The 22,789-nt window shown below is 52.7% G+C and overlaps 1 protein-coding gene across 2 annotated transcripts in view; it reads right to left on the bottom strand.

Moving 5' to 3' along the window:
* Positions 1-381: 381 nt before the first annotated feature.
* Positions 382-22,789, bottom strand: part of GRINA (glutamate ionotropic receptor NMDA type subunit associated protein 1) — a 28,024-nt gene continuing 5,616 nt past the window's right edge. Inside the window, exons 2-8 of one of the 2 annotated variants that reach the window (XM_033156040.1) lie at positions 5,086-5,435; positions 4,733-4,792; positions 4,446-4,558; positions 3,024-3,224; positions 2,716-2,844; positions 2,076-2,219; positions 382-1,537 (exon numbers count right to left, since the gene is read on the bottom strand). In XM_033156040.1, the coding sequence (XP_033011931.1) occupies positions 1,388-1,537; positions 2,076-2,219; positions 2,716-2,844; positions 3,024-3,224; positions 4,446-4,558; positions 4,733-4,792; positions 5,086-5,407 (1,119 nt within the window). In that variant the 5' untranslated portion in view covers positions 5,408-5,435 and the 3' untranslated portion in view covers positions 382-1,387. The remainder of the gene's footprint in view (positions 1,538-2,075; positions 2,220-2,715; positions 2,845-3,023; positions 3,225-4,445; positions 4,559-4,732; positions 4,793-5,085; positions 5,436-22,789) is intronic. The other variant, XM_033156041.1, reaches the window with a different exon arrangement.

A 22,789-nucleotide genomic window follows, 5' to 3' on the forward strand; every position in this document is an offset into this window, starting at 1 on the left:
TGTTACAAGCACACCACACCTGTTTTACGGAGCTGCAGCTTCAAAACTTGCTTGCTGTATTAACCTGGACACGCCACATCACATCTCAAGTAACTCTGAGCTGGCTTCCCTAAGCAGCCGCCGGTGCCTGTCAGCATGCCAACAGCTGCAGGATGTGTGCATTCCTGTGCTCATTGCAGCCCATCAATATACAGCAGAGGTTCTGCCTCAGAGATTTAGTCCCAATCCAGGCCCAGGACTCTAGAGGCTCCTGGTCTTTGCATCCTCCTTGCAGGGATGGTTGGCCATGCAGCATTCCCCCCCCCCCCACACACACACCCCACAGCGCTGGAAAGAACCTTTCCCCTCCGGCCCCAAAGACAGAACTGAGGACTATCGAGATCTGGTACATTCTCACTTTTATTAGGACACCCTATTTTTTTTTACAGTTTAGTGCAGAGGCTGGCCCTGGGGGCACAGTAGTGGCTGCTCAGCATGCAGTAGTGCAGGGCCTCCCTAAAGCCAGCCAGATTGCGGGGGGCAGGGAGGGGGGAGAAGGAAGGATGTGGTACAGGGTCCCCAGACAAAAAGGGCCAGGAGACTTCACAGCTCTGTAGAAAAGCAAAGTGTTTGAGGGCCAGGAGCCAGGAAGGCTGTTCCCCGCACGCCCCAAGGGGAGCCTGAGAAAAGGCAGCTGAGCAGTCTCTGCCCCCCGAGCTAGAAGGGAGAAGCCACCCCTACTTTTCTGGACGATATTTGTAAAAACGGGACATGGGCATCATCCAGGCACTCGGCCCCCACAGTGGCTGGAACAGGAGAGCCCAGCAATGTGGGAGGCAGCCTGGGCAGGACAGGAGGCGGCACCCGTATCAGCATCATTCTGGGGTGGGGGACCTCGCTCCCAGCCAAGAGGCAGGGGAAGGTTTGCATGTAGCCAGAGCCCCAGAACAGCCCTGTACCCATGGGAAGAAGCGACTGAGTGGCATGCCCAAGACAAGGACATTCCTCAAAATTAAATTAACATTTCTAGACCAAAATACAAAAGAGACAAGCACAGCATATTTACATCCTCTTCCAAACTCTGCACAGCCCAAGGGAGACGCAGGGCAGAGGAGCCCTACTTTTCCAGCATGTTGAGAGCTGCCTCCCCGGTCGGGGGTGGGGTGGCCCATTGGCTACCTTGCACCCCCCTTCTTTTCAGGTATCCTTCCCCAGAAAAGCACAAGACAGGGAGGGGGAGAGGCGAAGAACTCAAACTCAAGGAACGGCCAGGAACACAACAAAAACCGGGGCGGGGGAGACCCCACGGGGCGGGGGAGACCCCACGGGGTGGGAATGAAAAGGAGGAGAACCACAACAAAAGACAGGGCTTGGAAGGAACTAGCCCCTGAAGGGGTCAGAGGGCGGCCTACTCCTTGGCACGCCCAATGATGGCCAGGATGTAGAGGAAAATGTTGATAATGTCCGTGTAAAGGTTGAGGGCCGCAAAGATGTATTCCTCCGGGCTGATGGCCAGCTGCTTGTTCCCTATTATCATCTGGGTGTCCATGGCCAGGAACTGCAAGGAGAAAGCAGGTCACGTGGGTCATTAGAACCCCCAGGAGAGCCAAAGGGGACTGTGCCCCAACACGCCCCACCTGGACCCCAGGCCCCCCAGCCTGCTTCCTCTGGAACCCCCACCCATTCGACTGCTGGGCCTGGGATGGTGTCTCAGCTGCCTTCAGACCCTCAGCATCCTAAGAAGGAAGGAGGGGGCTGGGCAGGTCTCTTTCCACCAGCACAGGGGGGTGGAGAGGGAGGGGCTCTGCAGGGACTCTGACTTAGGGCTGGGGAGATCAGGATCTGCTGGCAGATCTCTGGGTGGGTGGCCAGCAGCAGATCAGCAACAGGCTCTGACTACCTGTTATTTGACAACTGCAACAGCTAAAAAGCTCTCCTCTAAATCTGGGGGGGGGGCTGTCTTTTGTACAGAAGGCCTTGTGAACAGAGATTTGCTATTGATCACACCAGCTCCTGGGCTGAACAGGGAGGGGGCTCAGAGGCGCCCTTCTGCCCGGCCGATGGATCTCGGGGCCAGCACCCGCGGGGAGACTTACGCAGGTGAAGAGGAGGGCTCCCAGGGAGGCATAGACAATCTGCAGGATACGGTTCCGGATGAAGATGCAAAGGATGGCGAAGATGAACAGGACCACCAGGCAGACGATCAGCACCCCTCGGCACGAGGTGAAGTCATACTTGGTCTGCAAAGGAGGAGAGGAGCCCCGGGACAGGGGTCAGGCAGCACCCCACAGCCCAGGCCCCCTGCCCCACATGCCAGGGCCCCCAACGCCATCTCTTCGTGGGCCTAGGCAAGGGTGGCAAGCAGGAGAACCACCACACTCTGCCAGAGACCAGCTGCCTGACCTGTGGCACTTCATTCTGCTGTGCTGGGTCGTATTCTGCATCAAGCAGCCATTGGGTCAAAAGATGTGGGGAGCAAAGCAGAGCACCAGGAAAGGAGTCCCTGCACAGCCATCACTGCCTGAAATGTATTGGGTGCCAATTCTGCCATACCCACCCACCCACCCAAAATCCAGAAGAGCAAAGGCCTCTTTGGCCTCACAGCCCCCCTCCAAAGGCAGGATGCCAACCCAACAGCCCAAGGTGCCTTTCTGGGCAACCCAGCTGCCCACACTGGGAGAAACAATGCCTCTTGCCCCCCCCCCAAGGGAAGGGGGGCAGAGCAGACACACCAACCTGCAAGGAGAAGATCACGACAGTGAAGCAGACGATAGTCGTGATGCCCACAGCCATGATGACGGCGTCTGTGTCGTAGAAGCTGGCAATCATGCCCACCATGTAGGAGAGGCTCAGGGTCAGGATGGACTGAGGAGGAGGAGAGGCATGTGCCTTCAGCAGTGAGCCTCAATCCAGGCCCCATATGCCCCACCTCTGAGTCAAGTGGCCAAGGGGGCAGCCATCTCTGCTGAAGAATTCAACCGATGGCGGCAGCAGCAGCAGCCGCCCCCTGAGGCCACGCACCCCCTGCCCGCTGCCCCGCTTACCAGGGCCACGAGGTTCCAGGGGTGCTGGCGCCGGAACTCCCCACAGCAGCTGAGGACGATGAGGGAGATGAAGAAAAAGACGTAGGAGACGTAGTAGGTCCAGACGTTCTTCCGCACGAAGCCCTTTACGCCCTTCACGAAGGTGAAGATGGCCACGAAGGCGAAGGTCACGGACAGCTGGATGGTCAGCACCAGGAACACCTGCAGGGGGGACAAAAGCCGCCTCCGTCACCGGCAGCGAGAGCCACTCAAGGGGGCAGAGCAGGCAGCGCTCAAGCCCAAAACATGGTGGGCGCCACCCCTGGCAGCAGCTGCTTCAGAGTGCCTCCATGCCCCTTGTGGGAGGCAGGAAGCTGGACTGCATGGACCACCTGCGGTCATTGCTCAGGGGCTTCTGCTGGTGTCGAGATTTAATAGTGGAGATGCTAATTTTGTTGTTATCGATATTCATTTCTGGGGTGGGTGGGTGTAATTTGTTATTAAATTTTCTGTTTTACAATTTAAAATACACAGCATTAAGATATCAATGACTTCTCTTCTTCTCTTTCCACTGTTCATTTTACATATCTCGAATCCCTGCATATTTTAATAAAACTATACTATTCAGTATTCCATTAGTCCATCCATCAAAACCTATTTACACTGTTGAATTTATCTTAATGCTGCCAGCGTTTTCAGCTGTACACAATTATTTCCCATATATTTAACAAACGTTTTCCAATTTTCTCCAGCCTCGCTCATTTTCCATTTTTGGTATTAGTTTTAGAGCTTGTGTGTCAAATGAAGGCTGGCAACATCATCAACTCCGCCCTGTGAGAATCCCTTGCAGACGACTGCAGTGCCTGGAGACAGCCAGGTCCTGCGTCCACAGCAATGACCAGAGGAGGAATGGCCGCTGGGAGAAGAAAGGCCCCAAGGCATTTGCAGCAGCACAACCAGATGCCTTCCTCTGCCCTAGATGCAACAAAACATGTCTCTCCCATATCGGTCTCTCCAACGGAGTGACACCACCCCCAAAGGTGTAGATGTCAACAATAATGACTTGTTTTGGCTGTGTAGGTTGTGATATGCTTTTATTCATTGCCTATTATTGTTCTGTTTTTGGAATTATGTGACTCTCTTCATGTTGTGAGCTGCCTTGACTGCAGTTTTAACTAGGGGAAAGTGGCATGCAAAGAAACCCCGATCATGATCAGCCCCAGCTTCTCGGGCGTCCGACCCTTCCCTGCCAATGAGGGTCTGCGCCCTGCCAGCCCCTCTCCTCCTCCTCCACCACCACCAGCAGCCACAGCACTTCCAGGGCTTCCTCCCACACTTCGACTGGACTGCACCCCATTGCCAGGGCCAGAGGCAGAAGCAGGGAGGGAGGGAGGGAGAAGGGCAGGAGCCCCACAGCCCCTGCGCAGGCACAGCCTGACTCACCTTGCGAATGAAGGCCTGGCGGATGGTCTTGTCCTCCCAGTTGGTGGGGGGGAAATCCGGGTTGTCGTAGTAGGAGGGCGGCCCGTCCTCATGGTAGTTGCCGTGCCTGGGCGCTGAGGGCAAGAAGCAGGGCAGCCAGTCAGGCAGAGGCTCCCCCCTGCCCCGCACCAGGCAGCTCTCCCTACAGATTCCAGAGGGAGGAGCAGCAGCTCCTCCTTCTCTGGCTGCCTCCTCCTGGCCCCCTCACCCAGCCCGTGGCAGTGGTGATGGGGGGCGGGGGCGCTCACCAATCCTAGACTCTGCGGTGCCTCCTTTCCGTACCACATAAACAGGGCGTCTCGCTCCAGCTAGGGGGGGGCACAAGTGCAGCAAGAGAAGAGGAGAGGAGACTGAGGAGGGGGGCCACAGAGCAGCGCCCCCCAGGGAACGCTGCTCAGGCTCCTCACGGGCAGCCCAGCTCCCCACAGAAGCAGCCACAAGGTGGGAGAGTGCTCACCACGTGCAAGGGCCAGGTGGTCTCGAGAGAGGCCCTCCGCCCCCTGGCTCACGGGAGCAGTCCTTCTGCCATCCCAGCAGAGACCCAACAGCCCCCCTTCCCACCCCCAACCATTGCAGCAGGGCAGGCAAGTGGGCTACTTACAGTCTGGGTCGACAGCGATTCCTGGATGCGGCTGGCCGTAGGGCCCCTGTGGGTAGGGCCCCTGTGGGTAGGGCCCCTGCGGGTAGGGCCCCTGCGGGTAGGGCGCCTGGGGGTAGGGTGCTTGAGGGTAGGGTGCCGCTTGTGGGTAGGGTGCTGCAACCGGGTAGGTGCCCTGCGGGTATCCGGGCTGGCCGTATGCCACCGGCTGGGGCTGCGGGTAGGGAGCCACTGGGTAGGGCGGCTGGGCATAGCCAGGTGGGGCAGGCGGCTGCTGCCCAGGGAAGGGGTCTCCAGACACCAGGAAGCTCTTCTCATGCGACATCTCGGCCGAGTCTCCCACCACTTCACGCCTGCAGAGGGGAGAGAGAGCAAGGTTGGCAACTTCAAGCATTGCCGAGGGAGACCATCCTCCCCAGCCAAGATTCAGCGGGGGTCAGGGAGAACGCCCTCCCCTTCCACCCAGAAGTCTCTTACTGTGCAAAACAAACTATTAGTACTAATCGGTAGTTCACATATATCCCCACAATTTAAGAGCCCGTCTTTCACATCATTTGGTGCGATTTCTTTACAAGGACTGGGGTGTGTGAGAGAGGAGAGAGGGCAGAAAAGACTTGGGGAAATTAAAGCCAGGGGGGGGGACAAGGTTCTGAGCAGTGCCCACCCCCTTCCAAGACGCAGCCCCTGACCACAAAATCCAGCTCAGGACTTTGACATCTGACCAGACACCACCCATCCTTTCTCAAGCGTACGGACGGCTGCTATTGCTACTTATAGATGGAAAAGCTGCCTCTGGATCAAGGCTTCTCAAGGAGATGAAGAAAGCTTGGTCTCTATCACAGAATTGTTTAATTATAGAGCTGCATGGGACCCCAAGGGTCATCTAGTCCAACCCTCTGCCATGCAGGAATCTCAACTAAAACACCCTTGACAGGTGGCCATCCAGCCTCAAAAACCTCCAAGGAAAAAGAGTCCATCACCTTCCCAGGGAGTTTGTTCTGGAGCCGAACAGCTCTGTCCATCAGAAATAATACCAGTTAACTACAGCTGTAAAATACAAAACCCCACCAGCCCATCAATCCAGTGAAATACAGACCAGCCCTATTAGAAACCTTTCCAGAACTACATCGTTCATCAAGTGCAACCATTCAAAGCCACTCAGCACAGGCGGGGCTTCAATGCCACCTAAAACACTGCAACTGAAGGGAGAAACTGAACATCCTTAAGCGAGAGGCCACTGCTGAAAAGGCACTGTCTCTAATGCATGTCATTGGGGGGGGGGCAACACACAGGGCCTCCAGCATTGATCTGAGCAGGTGGGCAGGGTGGTGTGGCAGGCAGCCGTTCTGATAACCTGGCACTCAGCACCAGCACTTTGAACAGGGATACCGAAGGGCCAGAAATGTCTGAGATGCTACAAGGCTCCACCCCTGGCATCAAACCTACTTTTGCATGGTTCTTCCAAAGTCATACAGATTTTTAGAGCATACAGCGAATTCCTCTCCAAGTATCAGGTTCACTGGCATCCGGTTCATTTCTGGGTTCAGTTCAAAGTGCTGGCTGCACAGAACCAGGGGACATAACTCTCCCACAAGATCCTGTCTGCTCAGATCTGATTTGTTTCTATTTCAAACTCTCTTCTCCCCAGGATGGCTAACAAGCAACCAGCAAAGCACCACAAGGAGCCATGAAGAAGCACTTACAGAGACCAGGGAAAGCAGCAGCAAAACAACCATAAAAAGCCCCCTCAGCTCCCTTGGAAAAGGGAACAGCTTGTCAGGCCAGAAGCCTGCCAGAGGGTGGGGAAGGAGGCAGTTCCAAAGCTCACCTGGCATGGTTGGGGACAGAGCAATAAGGAAGTCACAACCTCCCAGCCCCAGCTCAGGCCAACATCCTGGTGGCAGAATTATGCACTGCCTGAAGCATCCAGGCTCCTCCCAAGGGAGCCTGCAGCAATGCAGCCGAGATGTGACTGGCGCCTTCGCCACCACATGCCCACCCGAGGTGCTCTGGCCAAGAAGGTGCATGGTGGCTTTTTCAGCACCGCACCTGTGGAACTGCCTGCCCCAGGAAATCTGCCAAGCCTTCTCCTCAGGGACATTTAGTCATCCATTAGACCATTTTACTCACACAGTCCTTTGGCCTGGCAGTTTTGATTTTATTACACATCCCCCTGCAAACTTTCTATCTGCTGTCCTAACTTTTTCATATGCTCCTTTTAAAATAGATTATTCGAGGCGAGTGTGTGTGTTGGCGCGCTGTAAAGTTTCGGGGGGGGGGGGGCAGAGGGGACACGTTTCAATTTGAAGAAGAAAAGCAGTTCCCAAACTGTGCTGTAAACAGCTGGCCATTGGGGGAATGGGCTTCAGGTAAGAACTGTTCATAAACTGAATGGGAGGATTGGAGGGTGAGGAAACCTCTATGGGCAGCATGCAGGAATGTGAAGTCAGGGGGAGAGAAGAGGGGCAGCGTCCAAGGGACCCCTTTGGGGAAAGGGCCCCCCCCAACTGGGAAGGAGAAGCACAAGTGCTTCACACTCAACAGAAGTGGAAATATCTATCAGGATATAGCAGGTCAAGAGGCAGCTGGAGGCAATCCCATTTGCCAGTTGGAAGTAAAAGAGTAATAATAATGAGGATATTTTTGTTCTTTATATGCCACACATCAGACTGGGTTGCCCCAGTCACTCTGGGCGGCTCCCAACAAAATATTAAAAACCTCAAACATTCAAGACTTCCCTGTGCAGTGCCGCCTCCAGATCTCTTCAATAAAAACATGGAGGGTTTGCCCCATTCCTCAGAGGGGATGCAAAGTTGAGCCGGTGTCAGGCTAGCGCCTGGGAGAGACCCGGGTTCAAGTCCTCCTACTAGGCCATGAAGCTTACTGAGTGAACTTGGGCCAGTCCCTGCCTCTCAGCCTAACCTGCCTCACAGGGTTGTTGTGGGGTTTAAATGAAGAGAACGGTATCCCACCTTGAGCTCCTTGGAGAAAAGGTCAGATAAAAATGCAATAAATAAGTAACTCCCCCCCCCGCTCACTTCTTCATAGCTTATAAGTAAATGGGGAGGGGGAGAGGGCAGGGTGGCACTGGCAACACACAGCCCCTCCCCCCCAGGCATCCAAGGCAGAACACCCCTGCAGGACCCCCACCCTGCCATGGGAGGAAGACTGAAAAGCCATGAGCAGCAGCACGGCATCCCAGTTCATACCTGCTGCACCCCTTCCCACCCACTTCTCTGCTGTCCTCTTTTTAACCAACCCTCCCCCAAGACAAGAATAAAACAGGGGTGCTGGCGTGACCCACACTTGGGTCTTCATCTGCCCTCTGGATTTGGTCTCCCAAAGTTGCAAGGAAGCGGCGGTTCAAACAAGGTGTGGCAGGAGCAGTGGGTCCTCCTCCTGCTTCTGCTCTGCTCCCGGATCTCCTTGCGAGGGGAGGAGGAAGAGGGTCTCCAGGGAGGGGCTGATCTCCCAAGGCAGCCCTTAGAATCTGCTGAGAAGCAGAGAACAACGGATTGAAGTGAAGCAACTGGCATGGGGTCAGAGCGCAGGAGCAGGGCTGGCAAGGCCCAGGTCACCCTCCCTCGCCTACCTTGCAGGTTTGCTGAAGGGAACTTGGGGAGGGGAGACCACGCAGGCTGCTTTGAGCTCCCTGGAAGAAAAGCAGGACGCCAAGGGGAGAGATCAACTCCAAAGTGATCCCCCAGGCCAGCCGGGCCCCCAGCTAGCTGTGTCAGCCCCTGTGCCCCTGGCTCCAGCCCCACACCTGCCCTCCAGGAGGCTTCTCAAGATGCCAAGCGGCAGGAGGAGAAGGCGCTGCCTCTGCCTGGCCACTGCTCAGCTTCCTGGGGAGCAGCCTTCTCCTGGCCAAGCATTGCTACCCTCGCAGCATAACCAGCCTGCCTGCCTCTGGGCTACCTGGCTGAGGGGCATCCAAGAACCCCTTGCCCAGCCCAACTCCATAGCTGAGCGTTTGCAACCTGGGGCCAAGAGGATCTTTGGGCTCTGTGCCCAGGCTCTTAACCACCAAGCAGAAGGTGATTGGAGGGAGGGGCTCTTCTGCCACGTTGGCCCACCCCCTGCTTCCACAAAGGCCCTGCTCCCCCCACCCCACCCCACCCGGCAGCAGCTTTGCCTACAATGCTCCGGCAGCCAAGCCCTCCTGCTGCCCGCCTGGCACATGCAGAGAGCGGCCAGCAGGCCAGGACCAAGGCCACACCCTCCCCGGCTGGCGGCAGGAGCAGCGCCCAACTGCCGCCAAGGAGGCCAGGTTCTCTTCCTGCCTCTGTTGCCATAGCAGCCACCAACAGCCCCCCCCCCTTCGTTCTCGCCAGCCTTCCTTCCTGGTGGCTCAGGCCCAAAGTGCTCTTGCAGGCTCCGGACCCCTCTGCGTCCCGGGGGGGGGGGCTCTCAGAGGAGCACAGGAAGGGGAGACAAAGGGGAGGATGTGAAGCTCATCAAAACAGGGTGTGTTGAAGTCATCAGCGCAAGACGGCTGGAGGAAACTCTTCTGGGCCTGGAGCCCCCCCCCCCCCCGCTGCCTGCTCCTTACAGTCGTGCAGAAGCAGGAGCCTGAATAAGGAATTCCACTTTGCACCCCCTGCCCTCCAATATCTGTGTCCTGAACCAGCCGTGGCATCTTGGAAGATTCTGGACAGGCCAAAGAAAGTCCTTCTTCACAGCACTGAGTTAAACTGTGGAACTCCTTCCCCCAGGAGGCAGGGATGGCCACCACGTTAGATGGCTCCCAAAGAGGATTGGGCAAAGGAGGCCATCAATGACTACTAGCCAGGATAGCTCTGCTCTGCCTCTGCAGTTGGGAACAGTCTATGCTTCCAAATAGCAGTTCCTGGAAGCCGCAAGAGGGGAGAGGGCTCATGTTTGAATCTGACCTGTGCGTTTCCCACAGGCATCTGTTTGGCCAGTGTGGGAACAGGAGGCTGGACAAGATGGGCCTCACCTAGCGTGTTGAACCAAAGGTGAGCTGTTCTGGAAAGCTTAGTCAAGATAACCCCACAATTAACTGGTACTGGTTGTAGCAAGGAGCTCATATATGCTTATATTTGCTTGCTTTGATATAGGCTAATTGGCTGGCTTTGATGCTCTCCTTATCTGTGGGCTTTGTGGTGCTGGGCCCTGAGCCCAGGTAAAGGTAAAGGGACCCCTGACCATTAGGTCCAGTTGTGTCCGACTCAGGTTGCGGCTCTCATCTCGTGTTACTGGCCGAGGGAGATGACGTACAGCTTCTGGGTCATGTGGCCAGCATGACAAAGCTGCTTCTGGTGAACCAGAGCAGCGCACGGAAACGCTATTTACCTTCCCACCGGAGCGGTGCCTATTTATCTACTTGCACATTTGATGTGCTTTTTGTGGGATGTAAAAGGACAGGGGCAGTCAAACCCAACTTCCTTATATGGAACTCTACAGTTGGGGGTGAACTCTACAGTTGGGAGCTTCCAACTGTAGTGTGTATGCCGAGTCTCTATGTCGCTGGTCAGTTGTGTTAATCTCTAAGACAGTTTAAAAGTAGCATTATTAAAATGCACCGTTGGCACTAGGCCAAAAGTATAAAGAGGGACTTTCTCTCAAAAGGAGAAAGTCACCATATGTATGTTATTTAGTAACTTTTAAGCCTGCCTCTAGGATCCTTATGTGACTAGATGATGATTACTTGTAAGTAAACGTTATACACTTTACCAAACACTGTGAAGTGTCTTATTGAAAGAGGGATAAAAAGGGGAAGACACCAGGACAATATTTTTAAGACTCTAGCGAGTCTATGCAAACTATCTGCTGCGCATATGAAGTAAAAAGGGAATGTTAGCTCTGCTGATATTATCGAGCTTGTAAACGCAAGTTGGGATAGGATATCTAAAACAATATATCCTCTCCCACATCCCTCAACATTCCCACAAAGGGTTAGCGGGCCCAGAAAACACAGACAGAAGCTAGACTCCAGAGCACAAGCAGGTGTCTTTGTTGGATATGCATCTGGAGGGAAAGGCTACAGAGTAATGGACTTACAAAGTGGTAAAACCAGTGCGCATCATGCAATTTATTTTGATGAGCATGCGATGGTTAACACAAAGAATACAGTTATTGACTATTCCAAGGAGTCAGAATGGACTCAAGAACTTATTGACTTTCCTTCTGAAACCCCAAGAAGTGCTAATCTGCGTTCTAATGTCATAGCACCCCCTACAGGGAATGTATCAGAACACGTAGAGGATCAAATTCCTACTGGCTTCAGAGATGAAGAGGACGACTTAGACATGCCACCATTGGAGGAGGATGAGGATGTTGATGCGGTTCCAGAACCAGAGATCAGACGCTCATCCAGAACCAACAGGGGTGTTCCAGCACCACGGCTGTCCTATTTTGCAGGATCGGCATCTCCACAGGAACCTTCCACATGGGAAGAGATACAGAAAATGCCACCTAAGGAAGCTAATCTCTGGAGGAAAGCCACGCAGGACGAAATGGATGCATTGCATCAAAACAAGACTTGGACCCTCACGGAACTACCTCCGGGTAAGAAAGCCATTGGCTGTAAATGGGTTTTCAAGATTAAGAAGGGGTCAGAAGGGGAAGTTCAACGCTACAAAGCTAGACTTGTGGCACAAGGATTTTCACAGAAATATGGTGAAGATTATGATGAAACGTTTGCACCAACTGTAAGATACAGTAGTGTGAGAATGCTTTTAAGCATTGCAGCATCCAAGCAGCTGAATGTAAAGCACATCGATATTGCCACTGCGTTTTTGCATGGACAGATTTCCGAGGAAATTTATATGAGACAACCCAAAGGTTTTGTGAAACCACATGAGGAACATTTAGTGTGCAAGTTGCAGAAGGGACTGTATGGTTTGAGACAGGCTGCTAGAGCCTGGAACCAGAAATTGCACAAAATGTTAACGCAACTTGGCTACAAGCAAGGAAACGCTGACAAATGCTTGTACAGTAAGTCAGGTAATGGACAATTCTCATATATTTTGGCTTTTGTTGATGACTTGATTATCGCGACATCAAATAACAGAGAATATGTGCAGATTGTGAAACACCTCAGCAAAGAGGTGGGAGTCAAAGAACTAGGAGATGTCAAGTACTACCTAGGAATCCAGGTGGAAAGAGAGGAAGACGGATCGTTCCTTCTCAGCCAGCGACAGAAAATAAATGAACTGATTGAATGCATGCAGATGCAAGACGCAAACCCAGTTGCAACGCCCATGGCCACAGACTTTCTGAAGAATCAGCAGGATTCGAAGCTGTTGCCAGATAACAGTGAATATAGGTCGGTAATTGGTAAACTTTTGTATTTAGTTACCACATGTAGACCTGACATAGCCAATGCAGTGGGGATTCTTAGTAGGAAAGTGAGTTCTCCCACTGAGCATGATTGGGCTGGTGTTAAGAGGGTGGTCAGATATTTGAAGGGTACATTGAATTGTAAATTAAGGCTACCAGCTGTCAGAAATCCTAAGTTAATTGGGTACACTGATGCTGATTGGGCTGGGGATAATGCTGACTATAAATCAACAAGTGGTTATGTTTTTATGTTTGGGGATGGACCTGTTGTATGGGGCAGTTATAAACAGAACTGTGTAGCATTATCTTCCACAGAAGCTGAATATATTTCTGCATCGGAAGCGTGCCGAGAGATTGCCTGGCTCGATGAACTCATCAAGGACTTTGGTTTGGTGAGAAAGCAAGCTGTCAGTTTGCTGGAGGACAATCAGAGTTGCATAAAACTGACACAGAGTGAAAAGTTTCTTGCCAGGACAAAACATATAGGTGTGAGGTACCATTATATACGTCAGGCAGTTCAGGATGGACTTGTGGAACTGTCGTACTGCTGCACCAATGAGATGGCTGCGGACATCCTGACAAAACCCTTGCCTAGAGAGAGTTTCCAGAATATACGAGTCAAGCTGGGACTCTGGGTGGTTGAATAAAGTTGAATTTGCCTGAGAAGGGGTATGTGGGATGTAAAAGGACAGGGGCAGTCAAACCCAACTTCCTTATATGGAACTCTACAGTTGGGGGTGAACTCTACAGTTGGGAGCTTCCAACTGTAGTGTGTATGCCGAGTCTCTATGTCGCTGGTCAGTTGTGTTAATCTCTAAGACAGTTTAAAAGTAGCATTATTAAAATGCACCGTTGGCACTAGGCCAAAAGTATAAAGAGGGACTTTCTCTCAAAAGGAGAAAGTCACCATATGTATGTTATTTAGTAACTTTTAAGCCTGCCTCTAGGATCCTTATGTGACTAGATGATGATTACTTGTAAGTAAACGTTATACACTTTACCAAACACTGTGAAGTGTCTTATTGAAAGAGGGATAAAAAGGGGAAGACACCAGGACAATATTTTTAAGACTCTAGCGAGTCTATGCAAACTATCTGCTGCGCATATGAAGTAAAAAGGGAATGTTAGCTCTGCTGATATTATCGAGCTTGTAAACGCAAGTTGGGATAGGATATCTAAAACAATATATCCTCTCCCACATCCCTCAACATTCCCACACTTTTGAACTGCTAAGTGGGCAGGAGCTGGGACCAAGCAACGGGAGCTCACCCCATTGTGGGGATTCGAACTGCCGACCTTCTTATCAACAAGCCCTAGGCTCTGTGGTTTAACCCACAGCACCACCAAGCCCAGAAAGGGGCACTAATGGTAAGATTTGGCTTTTGCCGCTTCTGCCCTCCAGTGGGCAGGTGAAGCAACGGGGAGTCCTAGGCAGAGGGACAGATGCTGCTTTGTGTATAAAGAATGTGTGAACATTTTCTAGGGTGCGGACAAGCCGAGGTCTCCTTGCTGTGGTGTCCATCCTGCATCTGCAAAGGCTGGGAGACTTGCTGTGAGTCTACCCCTTTCTTTAATAAAACAGGAGACCTGATCTCTCCATTGTCTTTTCTTTGGTATCCCTGTGCCCAACCACTCCCAGGAGCCCTCCTTTGGCTCTGCGGTTCAGGGCCTGGAGATTCTGCTTTCACACACTTCTCCTTGCCTGAGACCCCCAGGATCGCAGCCACTGGCGCCTGCAGTTCAGCGCCAAAGAAGAATCCCCAAACACCAAGCTCTCCACCCCGGGGCACCTTCTCCTTCACTCATTCAAGTCCAGACTCCATGCAAAGAGAGAACACAATCGGTGGGGGGGGGGTCCCCATATCTTTATGCCTTGCGAAAAAGTAGACCTGCAATTGCCCAAAGGTTATTTCCAGGAGCGGGGGGTGGGGTTGCACCCTGTCCTCCTTTTTTCAGGCTGCTTCTGGACCTCTTTAGAACACCATCCGCTGCCTCATCAGAAGGCTATCAAGGGGAAATGCCCCACTTACTTCCAGTGCAAAGACTTTATACAACCCTCTGTCTTCCCCACACATTCACAAGAACAAGTAACCACAGAGTAATTGTTCCTGGAGATGAGCAGCTCTGGTGCAGACTTGCCCTCTAAGGAGTTGTCATGGGCAATTCAAGAATATTCTTCAGGCACCTCCTGGGGGCCCCAGCTGCTCCTCAGAGGACACCCCATCCCAGTACAGCTGAACCTCAACATCTCTTGCCTACACCCGGCTGGCCAGCATCATCTCTGGCTTCTCACGTCTCCTGTCTCTGGAAGTGCCTGCAGTTGCTGAACCATTTGGAGAGGCTGCAGAGAAAACGTATTACGTGGAGCACTTTGGCCACGCAGACGAAGCTGGACTCCCAACTCCCTTCAGCCACACTGGCTGGGGGGTGACGGGAATTGCAGACCCACACCTGGAGGGGACCAGGTTGGGGGAGGCTGAGCAAGGAAACGAGGAAAGCCCCGCACACTTCCTGTTTCCGGCCTGCAGTGGCTGACCAGAGGAGAACAGCCATAGGACTGGAATAACTTGCAGACACTCACAGCTGATAAACTCTACTATAATTGGCAGCAGGAAGAAGAATAACTCTTTGCAACTGATTTCCTCATTTTAGTTTCTTCTTTCGAGGTTAAATGTGACCAGATTTTACTTTCTTTTTGCACATGCGCCAAGTTTGTTAGGACCATGTCCTTGTCTCAGTTGGAGGAACAGCAGCAGCTGCGGCAGACGGTGAGCAGCTGCCCCTCCTGTTCCTGCTGCTGCCCTCCCCAGTTGGACAGGGCTCCTCTTTTCCCCCATGGAGGCCGTCAAGTTCAACTTCCCCTGTGAGGAAGGCCATCTGCCCTGGAGCAATGCTGTCAGCTGCAGCCCTGTGAACCTACAGAGTCCAGCTAGGCCGCAGAAGACAATGACCCCCCATTCTATGGTCAACGGCTTACAGCCACAATAGTCATTTCCGGCAAGGGAGGGTCACTATGGATTTTTCTTGGGAATCGCCAAGACCTTAAGAACACTCTAGCAGTAAGAAGGCAGTGTCCCGAGTTTTCTTGTTTCCCTCTTCCCTCAACATTTTTCCTTTTGTGTTGTGGCACCTGACATCTTCACCATCTGGAGGCGCATGGCGGGGGATCCTTGGATCTCAACTGTTTTCACACACTAATACCCCATCCTGTAGAATTCTATCCGTTATATTTTATCTGCAGAATCAAAATGAATTTCAGGAACCAAAATGCTTTTTCTGTGCAGCCTGAGCAGGAGCAGTGAACAAAGTTATAGCTAATTATTTTTGCTTGTCTTCAATTACCCCACCCCCCACCCCCCTGCCCTGCTCACAGTTGTGAAGAAGATTCTTACCAGTATGTTATGAATGGTCACCATTAAGAAAAAGAGGTAGGAATAGGCCAGTGTATAAGTTGAATTATGGTGCTGGAGGAGACTCTTGAGAGTCCTATGGACTGCAAGAAGATCAAACATATCCATCCTTAAAGAAATCAGCCCTGAGTGCTCACTGGAAGGGCAGATCCTGAAGTTGAGGCTCCAGTACTTTGGCCACCTCATGAGAAGAGAAGACTCCCTGGAAAAGACCCTGATGTTGGGAAAGATGGAGGGCACAAGGAGAAGGGGACGACAGAGGATGAGATGGTTGGACAGTGTTCTCGAAGCAACTAGCATGAGTTTGGCCAAACTGCGAGAGGCAGTGAAGGATAGGCGTGCCTGGCGTGCTCTGGTCCATGGGGTCACGAAGAGTCAGACATGACTGAACGACTGAACAACAACAACATAAGTTGACTGTCCCTGGGCCAAGTGACTTTTCTTCTTTAAGTTCTCAAAGTTCTTAACTGAGCTCAGGGTTGTCATTTGAACTAGCTAGATGTTTAACTGAGAATCAATCACAGTCATTCCATCCATTGAAAAATAAGACTATGGTCTTGCCCAAAAATGGCAATTAGACATTCTGTTTTGGCGACTCTAACCTTGGTTTAAAGAACCATTTTGGCACCTAGCTTATATACAGTATCTGAGTTTCTAACACTGATCAAGTGCCATCATTTAATTATAAAGTGCATGAAGAAGGACTTTATTGTATTGGTTCTCAATTTTCCAACATTCAGTTTCACTGGACGTCTATGAGTTCTGGTATTAGGTGAGAGAGGGGGGGAAACATTTCTCTACCCACTTTCCACAAGTATTACAAACTTCTATCATGTTGCTTTTCTTTCCTGGTGCTGCAGCTTTTCTCCATGGGGACTCCATCTGCTTCGATTGGACTTTCCTGAACCTTTTCCCACTCTACGATATCCCTTTGGATGGGAGCCGACCCAAACTGTACAAAGTATTCCATAAGCAGTCACACCATAGATTTGTATATCGGCATTACAATATCGGCAGTTTTCCTTGCAATTTCAATGATCCCTGCCAGTTCACACCCCAGGAACATTTATGTGGAATTCAGATTTATTTTTTGCCCTGATGTGCATCAGTTTACACTTGCTGACACTGAACGGCATTTGCCATTTGCCACCCACTCACTCCGTTTGGAGAGAGGCTTCCTTTGGAAGTTCCTCACAATCTCTTTTTGTTCTAGCAACCCTGAACAATCTGCAAACCTGGCAACCCCACTGCTCCCCGCTAACTGCTCATGAACGGTTAAAAAGCACAGGTCCCAAGACTGATCCTTGGGAGACTCCGCGTTCTACAACTCCCTATTTGGAGGGCTGTCCATTTATTCCTGCTCTTTGACCCACTTCGGATCCACGAGAGGCCCTCTACGCTTGTTCCACCACAGCAGCACACCTCCCGTTTCAGAGGGTGGCAGCTGTTTTCTTCTTTCCCCTCTAAAAGTCAAATGTCCCCAACACCCAGGTGGAAAGAGAGGGTGCTGCTCCTCCTTGTTGCCCTTTTCCTTCTAAACCAGGGGTCGGCAAAGTTTACCTCACCTGGGCCGGTTCACTCCAGCAGAGATCCCTCTGTGGGCTAGATTGTGCCTGCGCCCGTGATTTCCAGCATCTGCGTCTCTGCGGAAGCGAGACCCCGCACCACGCTGCGCTGGTTTAGCGCAGTGTGCAGGGACTCGCCGAGCGGGCAGCTCAGTTTGGGGGTGGCTTGTGGGCCGGTTAAATGACCCCCATGGGCTGCTTGTGGCCCATGGGCCTTAGGTTGCCAACCCCTGTTCTAAACTCTTCCCAACATACTTTCTGAATTAAAGTCCTGCCAGCTTTCCCAAAAATGAGCTTGGCCAGGGGGCAATCCAGGGATCCCTAAGGACGTATCCTCGTGCCTCCACGGTACCCCAAACAGATCCCCTGGGCAGTTCCTCATCTCCTCCTTGAGAGATAGATGTGGTCTGGACAGTCCTCTTCATCCAGCAGCAATGCTCCCCTCCTTCCAAGCTGTCATTCTGGGCCCCTCTGGACTGTTGCAAGCCTGCCTGGGCATCAGATAACCACTCCCGAGGCTGCAAGGTCACTCGGCCGTCCCCTCCTCCCCACAAGGCCATTGTCTCTCCCTAGAGATGGGCTCCCATAGGAACTGCAACAGGGCAGCACCCTAAGGGGCGGGGAGAGAAGGACTGCTGGGTGGAAGAGACAGAAGTGACCAGCCCCTCCTTCCCTTCCTCTTCATGGTGCAAAATGAAAAGGAGGGAGGGAGAGAACTGAACTACCGATTAGTACTAATAGTTTTAGTTACTCCAGAGCAGCAGGTGACTCATAAGAGCATCAGAGTCATCGCAGAAAGATCAGCTCCTCCACACACAGGAATGCAGCATAGATAGCCAGGCTGGGACTGGCATTCAATGAGGAAGCTTAGTTTTGGTGTTTAAAATAATGTGGTGGTGGGGGGGGGGGAAACAGGAGAGAGAGAATTAGGATCGGGGCCACTAGACTTCAGCATTTCCTCCCAAAGAAAGCCACTCCCTATCAGAAACTGCCCCCCCACCAGAAGGGAGGGTTAAATGCCCCCCACCCCATTTGCTATGCCCCATTCTGACTTTCCAAACTCGGATGCCAGGCAGTTAACATCTTGTCTACCTTGGATCAGAGACGGGGGGGGGGGGGGAGGGAATGGGAGCAGCCTCGATTCAGTAAAGGGCCAGATTCCCAGTTCAAAGGGCAGGGCAGGGCTGATTTCTGTTCCGCTCTGAGTCGGCCTTTTGCCCACAGGGTGCCAGGGCCCAGGTGTGGCAATGACACCAAGGAGGGATACCAGAACGGTTCAAGGTCACCAGGCAAGGCTGGCCTAATCCTGCTGGTGATCCCAGGGGTCAAATGTCCTCCTGCCTCTCCCCGCTCAGGGTGTGTTACTCCACTCTGGCTAAGGCAGCGCGTTGGAGGAAATCTGAGCCGTTTAACTGGAACCTAATGCGATCTTTCACCAGATACTCTCGGGTCCCTGTGTAAGTGAAGAAAAGAAGGACTCCACCGTGTCTTGGCGGCTGCCTGAGAGCCACACAGTCTAGCATGAAGATCCCCCCCCCCATCAGGTTCAGGATGGTCCTAAATGTATGCAAAAATGCACATCCCATCTCCCAGCTCTTAAGGAGTTTTCAAGGTGATGAACCATGACAGATTCAAAACAAGCTTTGTTTGCAGATGATGCCAGCCATGGTTCATTTCACCTATGGTTTGCTTGATCACCCAAACCCTGCCCAGTGGCTTAAGCATGGTTTGTTGTCGGTTTACAACCATGGCTTCTGTCAACTGTGGCTTGATGTCATGTGCCAGCCCAACACTTTTCCTTGACACAGGGCAAGAGCAGCTGTAAACAGAACAAACTTGGGGGAAAGAAGCAACTTGCAGTGGCAGGTTCTTGGTCTGCTAAACCGTGGCTTGGCACTATGTGTGAACCAGCAAAGAAGGCAGTCAACAAAAGCAGGCAGGCAATCCATGAAACACAGCGGGAAGAGAGCAGCTAGGAGCCAAAGATCACGGAGTGACCCAATTAAATGCTCACAAGAGGACAAGACACATGTTAGCCTTGTGCCTCAAGTCCAGAGTCTGGGCACCAGCTGAGCCACAGTGGGAAGAGCGCCCCAAGGCATTATTAGGGCCCTTCCCTTCCAAGGCACCCCTACCCCCCCCCCCACGCACTAAGATATCTGAACCAAGGGACCACTATTTCAAGCACTGCCCTCCTCACTTCTGAAGGTGCGTTGACTAGGAGGAGGAAGAGCCTGGAGGGGCCTTCTGATAAATACTTTAAAGACTGGGGTGGGATCAGGGGGTGCAAGGGGTCCTCCTGATCTCAAGCTGCAGAGAGTTTCTCAGCCTGAGCCTGCAAATGCACCAGAAGCTGCTCCACATTGGTTTTACGCTGGCAAGTGAGAGGCCCATCAGCTCCCTCCAGTTAATCATCTGACCGCAGTCCTCTGGCAGCCTCAAGGCCTGGACGGCTCCTCGTGACACAAGAGGCCTCTGAGGCCAGCCCTCACCTTGGGAGTAAGACAGCAGCCTCCTTAGCTGCCAAGGTGATCCTTATGGGGAAGAAGAACCCCCATCTGCTCCCGGTTCCCACCCCACCCCTTGGCCCCGCAGGATGGAAAGCAGGGCCAGAGGGCAGCCTGCCTACCTACAGGAAACAAGGAGCAAGGGGGGGGGCTGGGCATTCCCCCTCCAATTCCCAGAACCAGACCCCTCTTGCCCTCCCCCCCATGACCCACCACTGGGCTGGCACCTGCTCCCTGCCCTCCCTCAATTTATCCAGGGCTTGCCCGTCCTGCCCAGCTGGCAAATGTTCTCAAAGAACAAGCAACACCACCAGCCCTGTGTGTAGCAGGCCAGACATTCCTACGGGGGCAGGAGCTGCAGAGCAAAAAACACTCCTGCTTCCCCACTTGTAACATGGGGAGCATCTTCTCACATCCCTGCCAGGAAGCTCTCGCTTCTGGGGACCACCATGTGCCTGTCCTGGATCTCCAAGCTGAGCCCACCACCAGCCACGCCTCTGCCACACAGGTGGAGCCCTGTGCTTCAGCCCAGCTGCTCACATGAGCTCTGAGCGAAAGGCTCCCTTTCTCTTCTTCGCCAAGCAGCCTGGATCAACAACATGTGCCTCTCCCTTCCCCCTGTGGGGTCAAATGACAGCCGCAACAGTCCTCTCCCCGCTGCCACCTCTGCAGAATCCCAGCTGAGCATGGCAAAGCCGCCTTCTCTCCAGGGAAGCTGCTCTCCTCTTGCTGCCGCACACACTCTCTGCTCACCTCTGAACTCCCCCATCTCCTCAGGGGATCCAGCATCTACTCCCCTCAAGATGATAATGGGGGCAGGGGGGGGTTGACCATCTTGCCAAAGTAGCAGCAGGACCCCATCCCTTACTGGCAGCGACAGACAAGAAGCATATGAGAGAGGGCACCCTCTTTACGCTTGGGCCTCAACGCCTTGCCAGAACAGGCACTTGCAGGTGCTCCTGCAGGATCCTGGCAGCCCCACCGGCACAAAGTCCAGAGCCTGCTTTAAGCAGCTGCTCAGGGTGGAGACGGCCAGTGTCCACCTCCTTGGAGCAAAGTCCTCCTGAAATCAACAGGACTTCCCTCTGAGTAACGATGCCCAGGATCAGGACACAAAGCTCACTCTGGTTTTTGCTCCATCCGCAGAGAAAGGGAGGATTTCAAATAATCCCAAAGACATCGCAGATTCAAGGTGCACAATTTGCAAGCAGAGTGTGAAGGTTCAGCCTCTCGTTCCAGCAACTGAGAAAAGCTGCCAGGGTTGCCAGCTCACCGGGAAAGAGCAGCACACGGGGGCATCTGCTACGTCCTCCTGCTTCGCTTCTCACCAGGGCTGGGCAACAAACCAGGAAGTGCAATGAACCTTGGCTTCCTGTGCCTTTGTTCTCCCCAGGAAGTCTAAATCACCAGCCGGCCTCAGACAGTGTCTTGTTGCTGCCTTGTAAGCCCTGGCTTGTTAGGGAGAAGCCAGGATCCCTGATTTGGCCCTCGGTTCTCCAAGTAGTGGTGTATTAGCAGAAACAGTTTTACGGAAGTGTCACAGGCAAGAACTGGGGAGATCAAGGTTCAAATCACCACTCAGCCATGAAGCTGACTGGGTGAACATGAGTCAGTCTAGTCTCTCAGCCTAGTCTACCTCACAGGGTTGTTGTGAAAATAAAAGGGGCAAGGAAAGGTGGCATATAAATTAAATAAATTGTGGCTTTGTGCTTTGCTTCTTCCCCTCACATCTGGGGAAGAGTGGCCAGGTAGAAAGGACCCCCCCCTTGCTCCCAAGTGGGCACAGCCACCCTGACTTCTTGCAATGTGCAAACATGGCCATGCCTGGCTGAGAGCGCAGAGTTTGCAAGGAGGAGGGGGGGAGGGTCACACAGTCTGGGTTGGGTGTCCTTTGAGGAGGCAGCAGCGCTCTTCTGCCTTTGATGAGCACAATCTGAACTACTGTATATGCAACAAGAAAAAGCCCAAGAAATGGTTTATTGGCCCCAAACAGTAAATCTCAAGTGCTTGAGTAATTCAGGTTATTTAGATTAGAGGAGAAGGCTGTTTCCCTGGATAGACTGACAGGGGCCAGATTGTCTCTTGGACCCTGACTTTTGTTTCGCAAGACCAAGACAGCTGTTAGGAAATGGGCGAATTGCGCCCACCACGGGACACTTCTGGGCTCTTTCACAATCAGCATTGAGTGTGACACTGTTTGCTCACTTTTTATGGGATGTCCACTTATCACTGTCATGCTCAACTTGTGCTTTCCCCATAACTATTTTGGACTTTCCCAGACTGCAGGAACTTGTCAGAAGAACTGGTGAGGAGCACAGATCTGCCAGGCTAGATGTCCTTAGCAATGCCTTTGATGCAGACTGAACCCACCGCAGCTCAGCACAGGTCCATTGCAACATTGGTGGGGGGCACCTCCTACGATTCCAGTTCTGTTCTTTTGATTCAACAGTGCTGCACCTCTCATTTAAAAAGGCAGGGGAAAACATGTCAATATATATATATTTTAAAAATTAAAGCAGGGTTGTAAAATGAACCCCCACAATGTGTGCTGGGGTGCAAAGAGCCCCCCCCTGCAGCAGATGTAACTTGCCTGCTTGTGTGAGCAGAATGTAGCAGGCAGAGCCCAGCACTCCCCGCAGTATGAAAAGGCCACTGCAGCACTCCTCCTCGCAGCTGGCAATGGAGCAGCAACGACTGGGCAGCAAGAAGAGGCAGCTGACGGAAGCAGCTTGAGCCTTGGCAGGGAAGCTGGCCCTGAAGCATGGACTGAAGGAAATGAAAGGGGGAGGCACCTTCCCAGAAACAAGACCCCTCACGAGATGCAAGGCAGAGCAGACCCCAGATAATCAGGAAGGGCAAACAGATAAGCGGAGGAGGAATTCTGCATGGAATCTCTTGCTCAAGAACCCCAGATAGCAGC

Source organism: Lacerta agilis, chromosome 7, assembly GCF_009819535.1.
Source record: "Lacerta agilis isolate rLacAgi1 chromosome 7, rLacAgi1.pri, whole genome shotgun sequence".
NCBI lineage: Eukaryota > Metazoa > Chordata > Lepidosauria > Squamata > Lacertidae > Lacerta > Lacerta agilis.